Source organism: Salmo salar, chromosome 03, assembly GCF_965601325.2.
Source record: "Salmo salar chromosome 03, fSalSal1, whole genome shotgun sequence".
NCBI classification, from domain to species: domain Eukaryota; kingdom Metazoa; phylum Chordata; class Actinopteri; order Salmoniformes; family Salmonidae; genus Salmo; species Salmo salar.
This window is the reverse complement of record NC_138293.1, coordinates 2550717-2570750: the sequence shown is the minus strand read 5'-3', so window position 1 is coordinate 2570750 and position 20034 is coordinate 2550717. Positions and strand designations below refer to the sequence as shown.

General features: G+C 40.7%; 1 protein-coding gene across 1 annotated transcript; it reads right to left on the bottom strand.

Annotated features, from left to right (window-relative positions):
* Positions 1-1473: 1473 nt before the first annotated feature.
* On the bottom strand, positions 1474-18196 carry LOC106596230 (uncharacterized). The gene is made up of 2 exons (XM_014187542.3): positions 17803-18196; positions 1474-3487 (listed from the first exon to the last, which is right to left on the bottom strand). The coding sequence occupies exons 1-2, from the start codon at positions 17813-17815 to the stop codon at positions 2190-2192; spliced, it is 1311 nt and encodes a 436-aa protein (XP_014043017.2). The 5' UTR covers positions 17816-18196; the 3' UTR covers positions 1474-2189.
* Between the last annotated feature and the right edge of the window lie 1838 nt (positions 18197-20034).

Sequence of the window (20034 nt, the reverse complement as noted above, 5' to 3'; positions counted from 1 at the left end):
TCTTCCTAGGTTTTTGGCCTTTCTAGGGAGTTTTTCCTAGCCACCGTGCTTCTACATCTGCATTGCTTGCTGTTTGGGGTTTTAGGCTGGGTTTCTGTACAGAACTTTGTGACATCAGCTGATGTAAGAAGGGCTTTATAAATACATTTGATTGATTGATTGATTGATTGATTGATTGATTAAAGAGATACTCCAGTATTTTGTATACTTTTTAGCCAGTAGTTCTGAAAGTAGAACTCACGAGCCAAAAATGGTCCCCGATTATTGTGTACTCCGTCACATATGTGCAGATATGTGCACCACGTCATTGCGCTCTCTCTCTCTCTGTTGTGTCCACTGAGCCGTTGGACCCGCCCAGCAACGTCATTGGATAACGCTGGGCAGGCCTCTTGCTGGCTGTCGCTCAAATGCGAGGGGCTGAAGCTCATTGACTAGAACTCAAATTGTTAGGAGGCTGGGCCACGTGGGGGGAAATGTAGGTAAAATGGCGCCGGTACAGAGAAAACAGTCGGTTTCAAAACTGGGTGGCTAATTGAAGACAGTAATTCTGCTCATAGATTTTGCATAGAACTACACATTGACACATCCAGCCCAAAGCAGGAGGTTGAAAAAATACTTTCTTAGTCGCCAAAGTACCGAAGCATGTCTTTAAAGGTACTAGACTGTGTACATATCTGGATGTCTTGGCAAAAGTGTAGTATTTATTAAATTTGGCAATGAGGTACGAAAACTAACATAGTTCAGCTAGCCAGTTAGTTTAGCAAGGGAAAACAAGACTGGGACAGGATATAGCTGCCCATACACACTAGGCTAATTCAGGAAGACAGATTTGTCATTTTTTAAAATGTTTTAAATCATCCTGATATCAGGAGATGGTGGTGAACAGATTTGATTTAATTGATTTAATTCAGAGACTGAAATGAATAAATCAGATGACTAATATTTATGGACATCGAATCGATATACAATCCTGGAATCAGCTGTAACTGTCAATAGTAAAAAAAAAAAAAAAAACATAAAGCTTAAAACGATGTTTGAGTGAATAGAGAAAATGAATGGGGAAGTCGCACCCCGGACATGGTAACTTCTCCTCACCACTCTATAGCCTTGATGTACATGTAGTACCTATGGTGACCCATAGAGATAGACAGAGAACTCATCTTTACATCTGTGCCATTACGGCGTCTGTGACAGAATGGGAAGTGTCATTGAGGCCATCTCCATTTTGAAGTAGTTCATTTTCTTCTTCTTCTTCTTCTTCTTCATTGGCATTGATTGCTCCCAACTCATAGGAATTCCCCATCCAGTTGACTACTTTAAAATGGTGGAAGCCCTCCATGTCCATGCTAAAATGATTTAAATCCTATGACGAGTCCTCTATGTATCTTTTACTGTGAATATTTAGCTAGCTCAAATGAGTCTTCAGTCTTACCACCTTGAACAACCTCAAGAGACAGCAATGAGAAAGAAACATAAAAATAACTTTTTTTTTATTTATTTATCTCAAATAACAAATATGCAATTCAGACAAAGTACAAAAATGGACAGATACGATGTTTGACAATCTGAACATACAGAAATGAAGAAAACTAAATCTGTGCTTTTAGCCAAGAAGTGGTCACCTACAGTTTGTTTAACTTTCTGACATTGTAACAGTGTAAGAACAACGTAAAACATTTTTTTAATCTTTCCCAGACACACTTAGACAGTAGATCCTTCTTATACATTACGTCGTTGTTGTTGATTATCTTGCAACAGTCATTTTAATTGTCAGTCGATGTCTATGTCACATTCATCAGGATAAGGTGTTGCATATGGTAGGTATCTTCCAACAGTGTCCTTTGTGGCATCCCATGTTGTATAGAACACAATACAGTAAGTCTGAGTGTGGTGGTGGTGGTGGTGGTGGTGGTGGTGTTCAGGGTGATGTCATGGCAGTCCCATCCTGGAGATCTCAAGGTGACCTCACTTCCTGTCATATGATTGTGATCGACAAATTCAGTGTTCCGACCACATCTCTGTGGAACACTCTGTTTCACACGCACGCACGCACGCACGCACGCACGCACGCACGCACGCACGCACGCACGCACGCACGCACACACACACACACACACACACACACACACACACACACACCAGCCAGTCATGAGAGAGACACACTCCTTCTAGCGAACTTATGTCCGTTGTCACGACAGGTCAACACTCTCGTACTCTGCCTGATCCGAGGCCTGATCCGAGGCGTAGTCCGGGGCGTGATCTGAGTCGTCCAGGTCCATCCCTGGCACCAGACTGTAGTATTCAGTGGACTGGGTCATATAAGCCTTCTCCCTGTCTGCTGAATCCTTCATCATCTCCGTCACACTCACTGCATCCAACTCTGCTTGTCCGCCCAGACCCAGCTCGGGGCCCTCTGTCTGGGAGGAGGATCCAGGAGAAGGAGGGGAGTTGGGGAGGGAGTGAGGGAGGGACTCTATAGATTCTACTTTAATCTCCACCTCCTCATAAATGTCCCTGGTGGAGCCAAGAAGGGTGGAGGAGGGTCGTAGGAAGAGCTGGTCCTTCAACATCTCCTTCCTGTCACTGTCCCCCGCCGTGGGGAAGTTACTCCCTCCTCCGCCTGCTGGGGGCTTGGATCGGTGGTGGTGGTGGTGGTGGTGGTGGTGACCGTTGGGTGAATGAGAGTGGGAGGCCTTCTTCTTGGAGGAGCCGAAGGCCGGCTTCTCCTTCGTCTTTCTCTTCCTCCCACAGCACCAGCAGAGGACTAGACCGAGGAGGATGAGGAGGGGCAGGAGGATGAAAAGCGCCGTGAGCCCCAGTGGGCGGCACACGTCACCAGGCGCCACCGACCACACGAGCCGCCCAGCCAAGCTCCGAGGAGATGCGCAGGTGATGTTACCCACGATGCTCTGCAGGATGGTGTTGTTGTTGTTGTTGTCCAGCTCCTCTACCAGGGAGCAAGAGCAGTCCCAGGGGTTGTCTACCAGTTCCAGCCTCTCCAGACCCCGCAGAGACAACACAGAGGCGGGGAGAGAACGGAGGAGGTTGCCCCTGAGATCTAGCTCCTGAAGACCGTCAGATCCCCGGAGGAAATCCTCAGGTAGCTCCCTCAGCTGGTTCATGCCCAGCTCCAGCACCTTCAGGCTGGGTAGATCTGACAGGAAGTCCCCTGGGATGGAGGTCAGTCTGTTGTGACCCAGATAGACCTCTTGGAGAGGAGAGAGTGTGGTCTCTGTATCCTCCAGGTCTATCTGAGTGATGGTACAGTGAGACAGGTCCAGGAGCTGTAGTCTGGTCCTGTTGGTGAGCATGGCCCAGCGAACATGGCCGAACGTGGAGCCGGAGTAGTTCAGACAGCAGGTCTCAGCGGGTAGGACAGAGGGAAACTGGGCCAAAATGGTGGCTCCTGGACACTGACATCCCTCTGAGTGGATGGTCATCACAGGGAGAGTACACAGCAACAGCAGAGCCCACTGAGAGAACATCTCTGGAGAGAGAGAGAGAGAGAGAGAGAGAGAGAGAGAGAGAGAGAGAGAGAGAGAGAGAGAGAGAGAGAGAGAGAGAGAGAGAGAGTGAGAGATGAGAGATGAGAGATGAGAGGAGAGAGAGAGAGAGACAGACAGACGTGTCATGATTGTAATTACAAAGTTGGCCCGTGCAGTTCCCTCTCTCTCTCTCTCTCTCTCTCTCTCTCTCTCTCTCTCTCTCTCTCTCTCTCTCTCTCTCTCTCTCTCTCTCAATTCAATTTTAATTTAAGAGCTTTATTGGCATGGGAAACATGTTCACATTGCCAAAGCAAGTGAAGTAGATAATAAACACAAATGAAATAAATAATAAAAATTAACACTAAACATTACACTCACAGAAGTTCCAAAAGAATAAAGACATTTCAAATGTCATATTATGTCTATATACAGTGTTGTAATGATGTGCAAATTGTTAAAGTAGAAAAGGGAAAATAAATCAACATAAATATGGGTTGTATTTACAATGGTGTTTGTTCTTCACTGGTTGCCCTTTTCTTGGGGCAACAGGTCACACATCTTGCTGCTGTGATGGAACACTGTGGTATTTCACCCAGTAGATATGGGAGTTTATCAAAATTGGATTTGTTTTCAAATTCTTTGTGTATCTGTGTAATCTGAGGGAAATATGTCTATCTAATATGGTCATACATTTGGCAGGAGGTTAGGAAGTGCAGCTCAGTTTCCACCTCATTTTGTGGGCAGTGTTGCACATAGCCTGTCTTCTCTTGAGAGCCAGGTCTGCCTACGGCGGCCTTTCTCAATAGCAAGGCTATGCTCACTGAGTCTGTACATAGTCAAAGCTTTCCTTAAGTTTGGGTCAGTCACAGTGGTCAGGTATTCTGCCACTGTGTACTCTCTGTTTAGGGACAAATAGTATTCTAGTTTCCTCAGTTTCTTTGTAAATTTTTTCCAATGTGTCAAGTAATTATCTTTTAATTTCCTCATGATTTGGTTGGGTCTAATTGTGTTGCTGTCCTGGGCCTCTCTCCCTCCCAGAGGGACATGCTATTTGTTGTTCCACAGAGATGTAACCAGGAATCCGTTACCCAGCAACCCCTGTAGCAACCCTTCTGAGGCTCCTGGCTGGTTGTTGACAAGTCGGAGAGGCCGTCGGCCTGGCGACGCGGAACGCTGGGAGATCAGACGTCCACCTCTCACGCCTGTCTACTGTATCGTGTCTGTTGTCTGTACTATATTGTTGTTGTGTTGAGTCTGTCTGTCTGTCAACTGAACCAACTCTGTAATGGTCAACTGTAATGGTCAACTGTAATGGTCAACTCTGTAATGGTCAACTGTAATGGTCAACTCTGTAATGGTCAACTGTAATGGTCAACTGTAATGGTCAACTGTAATGGTCAACTGTAATGGTCAACTCTGTAATGGTCAACTGTAATGGTCAACTGTAATGGTCAACTCTGTAATGGTCAACTGTAATGGTCAACTCTGTAATGGTCAACTGTAATGGTCAACTCTGTAATGGTCAACTGTAATGGTCAACTGTAATGGTCAACTGTAATGGTCAACTGTAATGGTCAACTGTAATGGTCAACTCTGTAATGGTCAACTGTAATGGTCAACTGTAATGGTCAACTGTAATGGTCAACTGTAATGGTCAACTCTGTAATGGTCAACTGTAATGGTCAACTGTAATGGTCAACTCTGTAATGGTCAACTCTGTAATGGTCAACTCTGTAATGGTCAACTCTGTAATGGTCAACTCTGTAATGGTCAACTGTAATGGTCAACTGTAATGGTCAACTGTAATGGTCAACTCTGTAATGGTCAACTGTAATGGTCAACTGTAATGGTCAACTGTAATGGTCAACTCTGTAATGGTCAACTGTAATGGTCAACTGTAATGGTCAACTCTGTAATGGTCAACTCTGTAATGGTCAACTGTAATGGTCAACTGTAATGGTCAACTCTGTAATGGTCAACTCTGTAATGGTCAACTGTAATGGTCAACTCTGTAATGGTCAACTCTGTAATGGTCAACTCTGTAATGGTCAACTCTGTAATGGTCAACTGTAATGGTCAACTGTAATGGTCAACTCTGTAATGGTCAACTGTAATGGTCAACTGTAATGGTCAACTCTGTAATGGTCAACTCTGTAATGGTCAACTGTAATGGTCAACTGTAATGGTCAACTCTGTAATGGTCAACTGTAATGGTCAACTCTGTAATGGTCAACTGTAATGGTCAACTCTGTAATGGTCAACTGTAATGGTCAACTCTGTAATGGTCAACTCTGTAATGGTCAACTCTGTAATGGTCAACTGTAATGGTCAACTGTAATGGTCAACTGTAATGGTCAACTCTGTAATGGTCAACTGTAATGGTCAACTCTGTAATGGTCAACTCTGTAATGGTCAACTCTGTAATGGTCAACTGTAATGGTCAACTGTAATGGTCAACTGTAATGGTCAACTCTGTAATGGTCAACTGTAATGGTCAACTGTAATGGTCAACTGTAATGGTCAACTGTAATGGTCAACTCTGTAATGGTCAACTGTAATGGTCAACTGTAATGGTCAACTCTGTAATGGTCAACTCTGTAATGGTCAACTGTAATGGTCAACAGATCCGAAATCCTGACTGTCTTCTCCGTCTGACTTGTGAAGGGGATTTTGGATTTTTTTTAAATTAAAGGTGATCAACAAAAGCTTCTTTATAGTTAAACAACTTTCTCTCCCAACTAACTCTAAAAAACTCATTTTAAACAGGCAGGAAAAGAGGGAGAGAAAGCCTGTATATTTGTGTGGCTGGCAGAAAGAGAAAGCCTGTATCTGTGTGGCTGGCAGAAATACAGAGAGAGAGAAAGCCTGTATATTTATGTGGCTGGCAGAACGAGAGAGAGAGAAAGCCTGTATATTTATGTGGCTGGCAGAACGAGAGAGAGAGAAAGCCTGTATATTTATGTGGCTGGCAGAACGAGAGAGAGAGAAACCCTGTATCTGTGTGGCTGGCGGAACGAGAGAGCGAGAAACCCTGTATCTGTGTGGCTGGCAGAACGAGAGAGAGAGAAACCCTGTATATTTGTGTGGATATGATGTCACACTTCCTCAACAACAATAGAACAGGAATAGAAGACAGGAACTCCCCAACAACCCAGCAGACTGACTGACTGACTCTCTAAAAGAGAGACTGAACAGAGTGGAAGATTGCCCACCCTTGCTCTATAACCCTGGATGTATTTGATTCCATTGAGCTGTAAAGAGAAAACACCTGTCTGTCACCTGTGAGGCTGTAACTAGCAGTAATAAGGCTGTACACTACCTGTATAATAAGAATGGCTTTCTATAACTATAACAGGGTTTCTATAACAGGGTTTCTATAACTATAACAGGGTTTCTATAACTATAACAGGGTTTCTATAACAGGGTTTCTATAACTATAACAGGGTTTCTATAACAGGGTTTCTATAACTATAACAGGGTTTCTATAACAGGGTTTCTATAACAGGGTTTCTATAACTATAACAGGGTTTCTATAACTATAACAGGGTTTCTATAACTATAACAGGGTTTCTATAACTATAACAGGGTTTCTATAACAGGGTTTCTATAACAGGGTTTCTATAACTATAACAGGGTTTCTATAACAGGGTTTCTATAACAGGGTTTCTATAACTATAACAGGGTTTCTATAACAGGGTTTCTATAACTATAACAGGGTTTCTATAACAGGGTTTCTATAACTATAACAGGGTTTCTATAACTATAACAGGGTTTCTATAACTATAACAGGGTTTCTATAACTATAACAGGGTTTCTATAACAGGGTTTCTATAACAGGGTTTCTATAACAGGGTTTCTATAACTATAACAGGGTTTCTATAACAGGGTTTCTATAACAGGGTTTCTATAACTATAACAGGGTTTCTATAACTATAACAGGGTTTCTATAACAGGGTTTCTATAACTATAACAGGGTTTCTATAACAGGATTTCTATAACTATAACAGGGTTTAAATAACTATAACAGGGTTTAAATAACTATAACAGGGTTTAAATAACTATAACAGGGTTTCTATAACTATAACAGGGTTTCTATAACTATAACAGGGTTTCTATAACTATAACAGGGTTTCTATAACTATAACAGGGTTTCTATAACAGGGTTTCTATAACTATAACAGGGTTTCTATAACTATAACAGGGTTTCTATAACAGGGTTTCTATAACTATAACAGGGTTTCTATAACAGGGTTTCTATAACTATAACAGGGTTTCTATAACAGGGTTTCTATAACAGGGTTTCTATAACTATAACAGGGTTTCTATAACAGGGTTTCTATAACAGGGTTTCTATAACTATAACAGGGTTTCTATAACAGGGTTTCTATAACAGGGTTTCTATAACTATAACAGGGTTTCTATAACAGGGTTTCTATAACTATAACAGGGTTTCTATAACAGGGTTTCTATAACAGGGTTTCTATAACAGGGTTTCTATAACAGGGTTTCTATAACTATAACAGGGTTTCTATAACAGGGTTTCTATAACAGGGTTTCTATAACAGGGTTTCTATAACTATAACAGGGTTTCTATAACAGGGTTTCTATAACTATAACAGGGTTTCTATAACTATAACAGGGTTTCTATAACAGGGTTTCTATAACTATAACAGGGTTTCTATAACAGGGTTTCTATAACTATAACAGGGTTTCTATAACAGGGTTTCTATAACTATAACAGGGTTTCTATAACAGGGTTTCTATAACAGGGTTTCTATAACAGGGTTTCTATAACTATAACAGGGTTTCTATAACTATAACAGGGTTTCTATAACAGGGTTTCTATAACTATAACAGGGTTTCTATAACAGGGTTTCTATAACAGGGTTTCTATAACTATAACAGGGTTTCTATAACAGGGTTTCTATAACTATATCAGGGTTTCTATAACAGGGTTTCTATAACTATAACAGGGTTTCTATAACAGGGTTTCTATAACTATAACAGGGTTTCTATAACAGGGTTTCTATAACTATAACAGGGTTTCTATAACAGGGTTTCTATAACAGGGTTTCTATAACAGGGTTTCTATAACTATAACAGGGTTTCTATAACTATAACAGGGTTTCTATAACAGGGTTTCTATAACTATAACAGGGTTTCTATAACAGGGTTTCTATAACTATAACAGGGTTTCTATAACAGGGTTTCTATAACTATAACAGGGTTTCTATAACAGGATTTCTATAACAGGGTTTCTATAACAGGGTTTCTATAACTATAACAGGGTTTCTATAACAGGGTTTCTATAACAGGGTTTCTATAACAGGGTTTCTATAACTATAACAGGGTTTCTATAACAGGGTTTCTATAACTATAACAGGGTTTAAATAACTATAACAGGGTTTCTATAACTATAACAGGGTTTCTATAACTATAACAGGGTTTCTATAACAGGGTTTCTATAACTATAACAGGGTTTCTATAACAGGGTTTCTATAACAGGGTTTCTATAACTATAACAGGGTTTCTATAACTATAACAGGGTTTCTATAACTATAACAGGGTTTCTATAACAGGGTTTCTATAACTATAACAGGGTTTATATAACAGGGTTTCTATAACAGGGTTTCTATAACAGGGTTTCTATAACTATAACAGGGTTTCTATAACAGGATTTCTATAACTATAACAGGGTTTAAATAACTATAACAGGGTTTCTATAACTATAACAGGGTTTATATAACAGGGTTTCTATAACTATAACAGGGTTTATATAACAGGGTTTCTATAACAGGGTTTCTATAACTATAACAGGTTTCTATAACAGGGTTTCTATAACTATAACAGGGTTTCTATAACAGGGTTTCTATAACTATAACAGGGTTTCTATAACAGGGTTTCTATAACTATAACAGGGTTTCTATAACAGGGTTTCTATAACAGGGTTTCTATAACTATAACAGGGTTTCTATAACAGGGTTTCTATAACTATAACAGGGTTTCTATAATAGGGTTTCTATAACTATAACAGGGTTTCTATAACAGGGTTTCTATAACTATAACAGGGTTTCTATAACAGGGTTTCTATAACAGGGTTTCTATAACTATAACAGGGTTTCTATAACAGGATTTCTATAACAGGGTTTCTATAACAGGGTTTCTATAACTATAACAGGGTTTAAATAACTATAACAGGGTTTCTATAACTATAACAGGGTTTCTATAACTATAACAGGGTTTCTATAACAGGGTTTCTATAACAGGATTTCTATAACTATAACAGGGTTTAAATAACTATAACAGGGTTTCTATAACTATAACAGGGTTTATATAACAGGGTTTCTATAACAGGGTTTCTATAACTATAACAGGGTTTCTATAACAGGGTTTCTATAACTATAACAGGGTTTCTATAACAGGGTTTCTATAACAGGGTTTCTATAACTATAACAGGGTTTCTATAACAGGGTTTCTATAACTATAACAGGGTTTCTATAACAGGGTTTCTATAACTATAACAGGGTTTCTATAACTATAACAGGGTTTCTATAACAGGGTTTCTATAACAGGGTTTCTATAACTATAACAGGGTTTCTATAACAGGGTTTCTATAACTATAACAGGGTTTCTATAACAGGGTTTCTATAACTATAACAGGGTTTCTATAACAGGGTTTCTATAACTATAACAGGGTTTCTATAACAGGGTTTCTATAACTATAACAGGGTTTCTATAACAGGGTTTCTATAACTATAACAGGGTTTCTATAACTATAACAGGGTTTCTATAACAGGGTTTCTATAACAGGGTTTCTATAACTATAACAGGGTTTCTATAACAGGGTTTCTATAACTATAACAGGGTTTCTATAACAGGGTTTCTATAACAGGGTTTCTATAACTATAACAGGGTTTCTATAACAGGGTTTCTATAACTATATCAGGGTTTCTATAACAGGGTTTCTATAACTATAACAGGGTTTCTATAACAGGGTTTCTATAACAGGGTTTCTATAACTATAACAGGGTTTCTATAACAGGATTTCTATAACAGGGTTTCTATAACAGGGTTTCTATAACTATAACAGGGTTTCTATAACAGGGTTTCTATAACAGGGTTTCTATAACAGGGTTTCTATAACTATAACAGGGTTTCTATAACAGGGTTTCTATAACTATAACAGGGTTTCTATAACAGGGTTTCTATAACTATAACAGGGTTTCTATAACAGGGTTTCTATAACTATAACAGGGTTTCTATAACAGGGTTTCTATAACTATAACAGGGTTTCTATAACAGGGTTTCTATAACAGGGTTTCTATAACTATAACAGGGTTTCTATAACAGGATTTCTATAACAGGGTTTCTATAACAGGGTTTCTATAACTATAACAGGGTTTCTATAACTATAACAGGGTTTCTATAACTATAACAGGGTTTCTATAACAGGGTTTCTATAACTATAACAGGGTTTCTATAACAGGGTTTCTATAACTATAACAGGGTTTCTATAACAGGGTTTCTATAACAGGGTTTCTATAACAGGGTTTCTATAACTATAACAGGGTTTCTATAACAGGGTTTCTATAATTATAACAGGGTTTCTATAACAGGGTTTCTATAACTATAACAGGGTTTCTATAACAGGGTTTCTATAACTATAACAGGGTTTCTATAACTATAACAGGGTTTCTATAACAGGGTTTCTATAACAGGGTTTCTATAACTATAACAGGGTTTCTATAACTATAACAGGGTTTCTATAACAGGGTTTCTATATCAGGGTTTCTATAACTATAACAGGGTTTCTATAACTATAACAGGGTTTCTATAACTATAACAGGGTTTCTATAACAGGGTTTCTATAACAGGGTTTCTATAACAGGGTTTCTATAACAGGGTTTCTATAACTATAACAGGGTTTCTATAACAGGGTTTCTATAACAGGATTTCTATAACAGGGTTTCTATAACAGGGTTTCTATAACAGGGTTTCTATAACTATAACAGGGTTTCTATAACAGGGTTTCTATAACAGGGTTTCTATAACAGGGTTTCTATAACTATAACAGGGTTTCTATAACAGGGTTTCTATAACTATAACAGGGTTTCTATAACAGGGTTTCTATAACAGGGTTTCTATAACTATAACAGGGTTTAAATAACTATAACAGGGTTTCTATAACTATAACAGGGTTTCTTAAACTATGGGTCGGGACCCAGAGTGGACCCTGGGCATGTGAGAGGTGGGTCCTGAGTTATGAGAACTATTTCTTGTTAATTTAGGAGGAGGGATGGTTTAACTGTTATCATATAAACCCTGTACAGAGGTCTTCACCGTGTTAAAGTCACTTTGTTTTAACTCAGACATTTGATAGTCTGATGTAAACTCGAAATGTATGACTACATTTGATGCACTACACAGGTTACATTTTTGTATTTTATTTTTATTTCACCTTTATTTAACCAGGTAGGCAAGTTGAGAACAAGTCCTTTATTTAACCAGGTAGGCAAGTTGAGAACAAGTTCTCATTTACAACTGCGACCTGGCCAAGATAAAGCAAAGCAGTTTCGACAACATACAACAACACAGAGTTACACATGGCGTAAAAACAAACATACAGTCAAATAATACAGTAGAAAAATAAGTCTATATACAATGTGAGCAAATAAGGTGAGATAAGGGAGGTAAAGGCAAAAAATAGGCCATGGTGGCAAAGTAAATACAATATAGCAAGTAAAACACTGGAATAGTAGATTTGCAGTGGAAGAAAGTGCAAAGTAGAAATAGAAATAATGGAGTGCAAAGGAGCAAAATAAATAAATACAGTAAGGGAAGAGGTAGTTGTTTGGGCTAAATTATAGATGGGCTATGTACAGGTGCAGTGATCTGTGAGCTGCTCTGACAGCTGGTTACTAGTTAACACGCTATGAATGTTTTCTAAAATCAGGTGTGTTACAGCTTGGCTAGAATAAAACCTTGCATTCAGAGCAGACCATAGTTTAACCATGTGCTCCAATAGACTATAGTATCCAATCTTTGCCTGCTGGTCACACTACATCCAGATGAAACTTCATCCATAGTTATTTACCAACAGGAAGACATGTATCTGGGTATTTTCTTAGTAAAAACACAGGCGAGTTTGAGGGAGGAAGTTGATTTGTTTACAAAAAGAGTGAAGCATTATCCAACACTGTCTCTATCAAAGATAGTATCCCATAGAGACTGTGGATTGCGACTGTCACTGTTTTCTCTAGCCTCAAACGCCACCCTATTCCCTATATAGTGCACTACCGTTGACCAAAAGCCCAGAGTGCACTACATTGAGAATAGGGTGGTATTTGGGATTCACATCGACCTCTTGTTATTTATACTCAGTATCATTTGCATCCTTCACAGCTTTATGGAAAGGCTTTGTTGAAACTCAGGACTAGAAAAATAGGCCTCAAAAGTTCTGCTACAATCTATTACAACGGAAAGAGACTGTTTACTGTTGCAGTATTATAAACAGAACTATTCTGACTGAAGGAGACTTTATTTTGATGTATTTAACACACACACACACACACACACACATTCATTGATACGCATAGATCAATCAGGCTATCTTCTACGAGGCTCTGAAGGCTATCCAACAGTCTAGACAACAGATAGGCTGGTCATTTATTCACCTCATCATTGATTGAAATGATCGGATCAAGTAAACATACGGAGAGGTTGGGTTGTGGTCCCCCCCAATCACTTGATTCAGTAGGGACACTGTACTGAATCTAGGGATTCCTTGGTTAAAATAAAATCCCCTCTGCCTTTTGGAAGTAAAAGTGCTACATTGTATGCTAACGCTGTGATTAGAGGTTATATACTGTAGCTGTTTAACAGCGCACCTTCAGAATCCATATCGCACAGCAACGATCACTTCACCAGTCACTTAATCTAATCCAACAAGAATTACATGACATTTGTTTGTTGAAGTGATTGAAACGTGTGCTAACAGTTTGGTTCAACAGTCCACGTTAAGATCCATGATAGACCTACTAGTTAACCCATCCATGTGTAGTCTAATGCTCTGGTCTGATACTAGTTAACCCATCCATGTGTAGTCTAATGCTCTGGTCTGACACTAGTTAACCCATCCATGTGTAGTCTATTGCTCTGGTCTGATACTAGTTAACCCATCCATGTGTAGTCTAATGCTCTGGTCTGATACTAGTTAACCCATCTATGTGTAGTCTAATGCTCTGGTCTGATACTAGTTAACCCATCCATGTGTAGTCTAATGCTCTGGTCTGATTCTAGTTAACCCATCTATGTTTAGTCTAATGCTCTGGTCTGATACTAGTTAACCCATCCATGTGTAGTCTAATGCTCTGGTCTGATACTAGTTAACCCATCCATGTGTAGTCTAATGCTCTGGTCTGATACTAGTTAACCCATCCATGTGTAGTCTAATGCTCTGGTCTGATACTAGTTAACCCATCCATGTGTAGTCTAATACTCTGGTCTGATACTAGTTAACCCATCCATGTGTAGTCTAATGCTCTGGTCTGATACTAGTTAACCCATCCATGTGTAGTCTAATGCTCTGGTCTGATACTAGTTAACCCATCCATGTGTAGTCTAATGCTCTGGTCTGATACTAGTTAACCCATCCATGTGTAGTCTAATGCTCTGGTCTGACACTAGTTAACCCATCCATGTGTAGTCTATTGCTCTGGTCTGATACTAGTTAACCCATCCATGTGTAGTCTAATGCTCTGGTCTGACACTAGTTAACCCATCCATGTGTAGTCTAATGCTCTGGTCTGATTCTAGTTAACCCATCCATGTGTAGTCTATTGCTCTGGTCTGATACTAGTTAACCCATCCATGTGTAGTCTAATGCTCTGGTCTGATACTAGTTAACCCATCTATGTGTAGTCTAATGCTCTGGTCTGATACTAGTTAACCCATCCATGTGTAGTCTAATGCTCTGGTCTGATTCTAGTTAACCCATCTATGTTTAGTCTAATGCTCTGGTCTGATACTAGTTAACCCATCCATGTGTAGTCTAATGCTCTGGTCTGACACTAGTTAACCCATCCATGTGTAGTCTATTGCTCTGGTCTGATACTAGTTAACCCATCCATGTGTAGTCTATTGCTCTGGTCTGATACTAGTTAACCCATCCATGTGTAGTCTAATGCTCTGGTCTGATACTAGTTAACCCATCTATGTGTAGTCTAATGCTCTGGTCTGATACTAGTTAACCCATCCATGTGTAGTCTAATGCTCTGGTCTGATTCTAGTTAACCCATCTATGTGTAGTCTAATGCTCTGGTCTGATACTAGTTAACCCATCCATGTGTAGTCTAATGCTCTGGTCTGATACTAGTTAACCCATCCATGTGTAGTCTAATGCTCTGGTCTGATTCTAGTTAACCCATCCATGTGTAGTCTAATGCTCTGGTCTGATTCTAGTTAACCCATCTATGTTTAGTCTAATGCTCTGGTCTGATACTAGTTAACCCATCCATGTGTAGTCTAATGCTCTGGTCTGATTCTAGTTAACCCATCTATGTGTAGTCTAATGCTCTGGTCTGATACTAGTTAATATGAGTGACTCTGGTAGCCATGGCAACAGAGTCTAAAGGTTGGCGTGATTGATAATATTTCAAAGTCTGTTCTGCTGTACGATTATACAACAGGAAAGATGTAGTCTGGGGTTTTATCACAGAACAGAACAGGCAAACAGCCGTATTGACTGACGAGGGTGTCTCGCTGTGCGTTTGGAAATCCCAGTCGTGGGGCCGTGTGTCCCTAATGGCATCATATTTCCTATGTACTTTTCTGGTCAAATATAGTGCACTATATAGGGATGAGGGTGCTATAGTAGTGCACTATATATAGGCATTAGGGTGCTATAGTAGTGCACTATATAGGGATGAGGGTACCATTTGGGACTCAAGTCTCTCACTGAGGTCAAAGGTTGAGGATGACTAATGCACTATGTAGCCTGCTATGAAACAGCTCGTCGACAGGGCGACGTCCCAAATGCCGTCCTATTCCCTATTGGCCTTGATCAGAAGTAGTTCACTATATATAGGGAATAGGGTGCCATTTGGCAAACAGCAGCAGGCCTATCCGCTTGTCTATTTCAACACTTGGTATTATCTAAACAGTTAGTTTCTGGGGAATGTGTCGTCTTGGAGTAGGTCTACAGTAGAGTTCTTCAGGTGCAGAGTGAGAATTCTCAGGGGCGGTATTTGGAAGTGTTCGTGAAATACACTACATGACCAAAAGTATGTGGACACTTGCTTGTCCGACATCTTATTCTAAAATCATGGGTATTAATATGGAGTTGTTCCCCCCCTTTGCTGCTATAACAGCCTCCACTCTTCTGGGAAGGCTTTCCACTAGATGTTGGAACATTGCTGTAGTGGACTTGCTTCCATTCAGCCACAAGAACACAAGTGAGGTCGAGTGCTGATGTTGGGCGATTAGGCCTGGCTCGCAGTCGGCGTTCCAATTCATCCCAAAGGTGTTCGATGGGGTTGAGGTCAGGGCTCTGTGCAGGCCAGCCAAGTTCTTCCACACTGATCTCGACAAACCATTTCTGTATGGACCTGGCTTTGTGCACGGGGGCATTGTCATGCTGAAACAGGAAAGGGCCTTACCCAAACTGTTGCCACAAAGTTGGAAGCACAGAATAGTCTAGAATGACATTGTATGCTGTAGCTTTAAGATTTCCCTTCACTGTAACTAAGAGGCCATGAAAACAGCCCCAGACCATTATTCCTCCTCCACCAAACCCAGAGTCCAATGGCGGTGAGCTTTACACCACTCCAGCCGACGCTTGGCATTGCGCATGGTGATCTTAGGCTTGTGTGCGGCTGCTCGGCCATGGAAACCCATTTCATGAAGCTCCCGACGAACAGATCTTGTGCTGACGTTGCTTCCAGAGGCAGTTTGGAACTCGGTGAGTGAGTGTTGCAAACGAGGACAGACAATTTTTACACGTTACGCGCTTCATCACTCAGCGGTCCCGTTCTGTGAACTTGTGTGGCCCTACCACTTCACGGCTTAGCCGTTGTTGCTCTTAGTTGTTTCCACTTCATAATAACAGCACTTACAGTAGCAGGGCAGAGCGGCACCCCCCAGTTTGACGAACTGACTTGTTGGAAAGGTTTCATCCTGTGACGGTGCAACGTTGAAAGTCACTGTGCTCTTCAGTACGGGCCATTCTACTGCCAATGTTTGTCTATGGAGATTGCATGGCTGTGTGCTCAAAAAAAACAAAAAAAATCATTGTGTGCCAGAAATCCACTAATTTGAAGGGATGTCCACATACTGCTGTATATAGAGTGTATCTTACGGTGTGTGCTGAGTGATAGATCATTGTATGGGTGTGTGTGTGTGTGTGTGTGTGGAGTAGGTAGAGAGAGATCTTATCTTAGGGTGTGTGTGTGTGTGTGTGTGTGTGTGTGTGTGTGTGTGTGTGTGTGTGTGTGTGTGTGTGTGTGTGTGTGTGTGTGTGTGTGTGTGTGTGTGTGTGTGTCTCTGTGTGTGTGTGTGTGTGTGTGTGTGTGTGTGTGTGTGTGTGTGTGTGTGTGTGTGTGTGTGTGTGTGTAGAATGGCTAAAGAGAGAGAGAGAGAGAGAGCTCTTTGGGTGTGTAGGCCTACAGAGAGACATTGTTATGTGTGTACTGTGTTACTGTAGTCAAGAGAGCATAGGAAAGGAGGAAAGGAAAGGAGGAGAGGAAAGGAAAGGAGGAGAGGAAAGGAGGTGAGGTTTATTCTAAGGACTAAGGTGATCTCATTCTGGAACAATGTGAGCTGTTACATTCTCTCTCGCTGAGTTTCCTCAAAGATAATGGCTTGGCCCTTATTTCTGATAAATACAATTTTTTCAGACTGTATAGCTTATTGCATGACTCTTTTTGATGTGTTTTTTTTTTGTGTACATCTTTTTAAATGTAAGGCAGATGAAATTCAATACAAGACTTGACTGAATGTTAGATTAAACTAATCAGCTGTTCAACAAAAGTAATTCCCTCTGCTTATCAACCAAATGGTTACACCTAGTTACAGCAATAACAAGTTAACAATTGACTTTAAAAAACATGTCTAAAACAAAACAAAACGACTTACAGATGCAGCACACTTAGCCGGTTTTAAATTATATCACTGAGTAATATAAATATTACAAACTATATTCTAATAAAGCATAAATGAACAACAATATGAACTTTTTTTCCCCTATTCCCCATTTCACATATGGCAAAATAAACTTTAATAATATTGTAGCGACCCTGAATGAATGTATCATTTATCTTACCTTTAACGCCCATGGCTGCAACCTGTTGCCTCGTCTTCAGTAGACGCACATAGCCTTCTCAACACGACTGTCAACCTGGTCCGCCACAGCCAGCGTGTATCCCGCTGTAAAACGTTTAGCCTACAGCGGTGACGGAAGCCGCGACCTCGTCATCACGTCAACCTAAATAACGAAGTGATTTAGTAACTATAGAGTCACCCATCGCTGATCTCTCCTGGGTCTTATCCCTATGGGTGTGTCTCCTGTCCCTGCCTCCCCGCTAATGCACAGCAGGACAAGTTTAAACGGAATGTGGAAATCTTATTTTAGAGGGTGTGTGTAGACGCGCACGGTAGGTGCGTGACTGAAACGTTGACATAGGATAAAATAACACTAACTTTCCTTTTAAGCACAGTCGGTATAGTTGGTACACAGTCGGTATAGTTTATGCTAAAAGAGCAATAACTTTCCTTTTAAGCACAGTCGGTATAGTTGGTATTTGGTACTATACCGCGCCCCAGTAATATTGTAGTTTAGTACTAGTGCGCCCTCTGGTGGTCGTCGATGGATAAGTCTTAAACGTCAAGTTCCAAATCCTCTGACAGGGCCTGTTTGTCCCTGTCCGGGGGATATCATCGGATGGGGCCACAGTGTCTACCGACCCCTCCTGTCTCAGCCTCCAGTATTTATGCTGCAGTAGTTTATGTGTCGGGGGGGGGGGGGGGCTCTCTGATTCAGAGGGCTTGGGTTAAATGTGGAAGACACATTTCAGTCGAATAACTGACTAGGTATCTTTCACTTCAAACGTACACATTGTTTACTTGCTGATATGTCTTTGCCCAGTTTACACGGAGTCTACAAAACATTAGGAACACCTTCCTAATATTGATTTGCACCACCATTTTCCCCTCAGAACAGCCTCAATTCGACGAGGCATGAACTCTACAAGGTGTCGAAATTGTTCCACAGGGATGCTGGCCCATGTTGACTCCAGTGCTTCTCACAGTTGTCAAGTTGGCTGGATGTCCTTTAGGTGGTGGACCATTCTAACCCATGGTTAACTATATACTTACCCATGGTTAACTATAGACCTACCCATAATAACTATATACCTACCCATGATAACTATATACCTACCCATTATAATTGTATACCTACCCATGGTTACTATAGACCTACCCATAATAACTTTATACCTACCCATGGTAACTATAAGCCTACCCATGGTAACTACAGGCCTACCCATGGTAACTAAAGACCTACCCATGGTAACTATATACCTACCCATGGTAACTATAGGCCTACCCATGGTAACTATAGGCCTACCCATGGTAACTACAGGCCTACCCATGGTAACTATACACCTACCCATGGTAACTATTGGTCTACCCATGGTAACTACAGGTCTACCCATGGTAACTATAGACCTACCCATGGTAACTACAGGCCTACCCATGGTAACTATATACCTACCCATGGTAACTATATACCTACCCATGGTAACTATAGACCTACCCATGGTAACTATAGGCCTACCCATGGTAACTATAGACCTACCCATGGTAACTATAGACCTACCCATGGTAACTACAGACCTACCCATGGAAACTTTTTACCTACCCATGGTAACTACAGGCCTACCCATGGTAACTGCAGACCTACCCATGGTAACTACAGGCCTACCCATGGTAACTACATGCCTACCCATGGTAACTGCAGACCTACCCATGGTAACTATAGACCTACCCATGGTAACTACAGGCCTACCCATGGTAACTATATACCTACCCATGGTAACTGCAGACCTACCCATGGTAACTATAGGCCTACCCATGGTAACTACAGGCCTACCCATGGTAACTATATACCTACCCATGGTAACTATAGACCTACCCATGGTAACTATAGACCTACCCATGGTAACTACAGGCCTACCCATGGTAACTATATACCTACCTATGATAACTTTTTGAATAACCTACCACTTCTCTTCGATTGGTCCCTCTCCCACTCCTCACGAGTCAAAGTAAACACACCATTATTTGGAGTGGTTAACCTGAACCCTACAAAATTATCCTCATCTGACAAAACACACTTCAGCATATCCTTATTTAGATATCAATTTCTCCAGTTACATACTGTTCATCTGATTCAGAGATTACCAGGTCAACCTCTCCTCTTACATACTGTTCATCTGATTCAGAGATTACCAGGTTAACCTCTCTAGTTACATACTGTTCATCTGATTCAGAG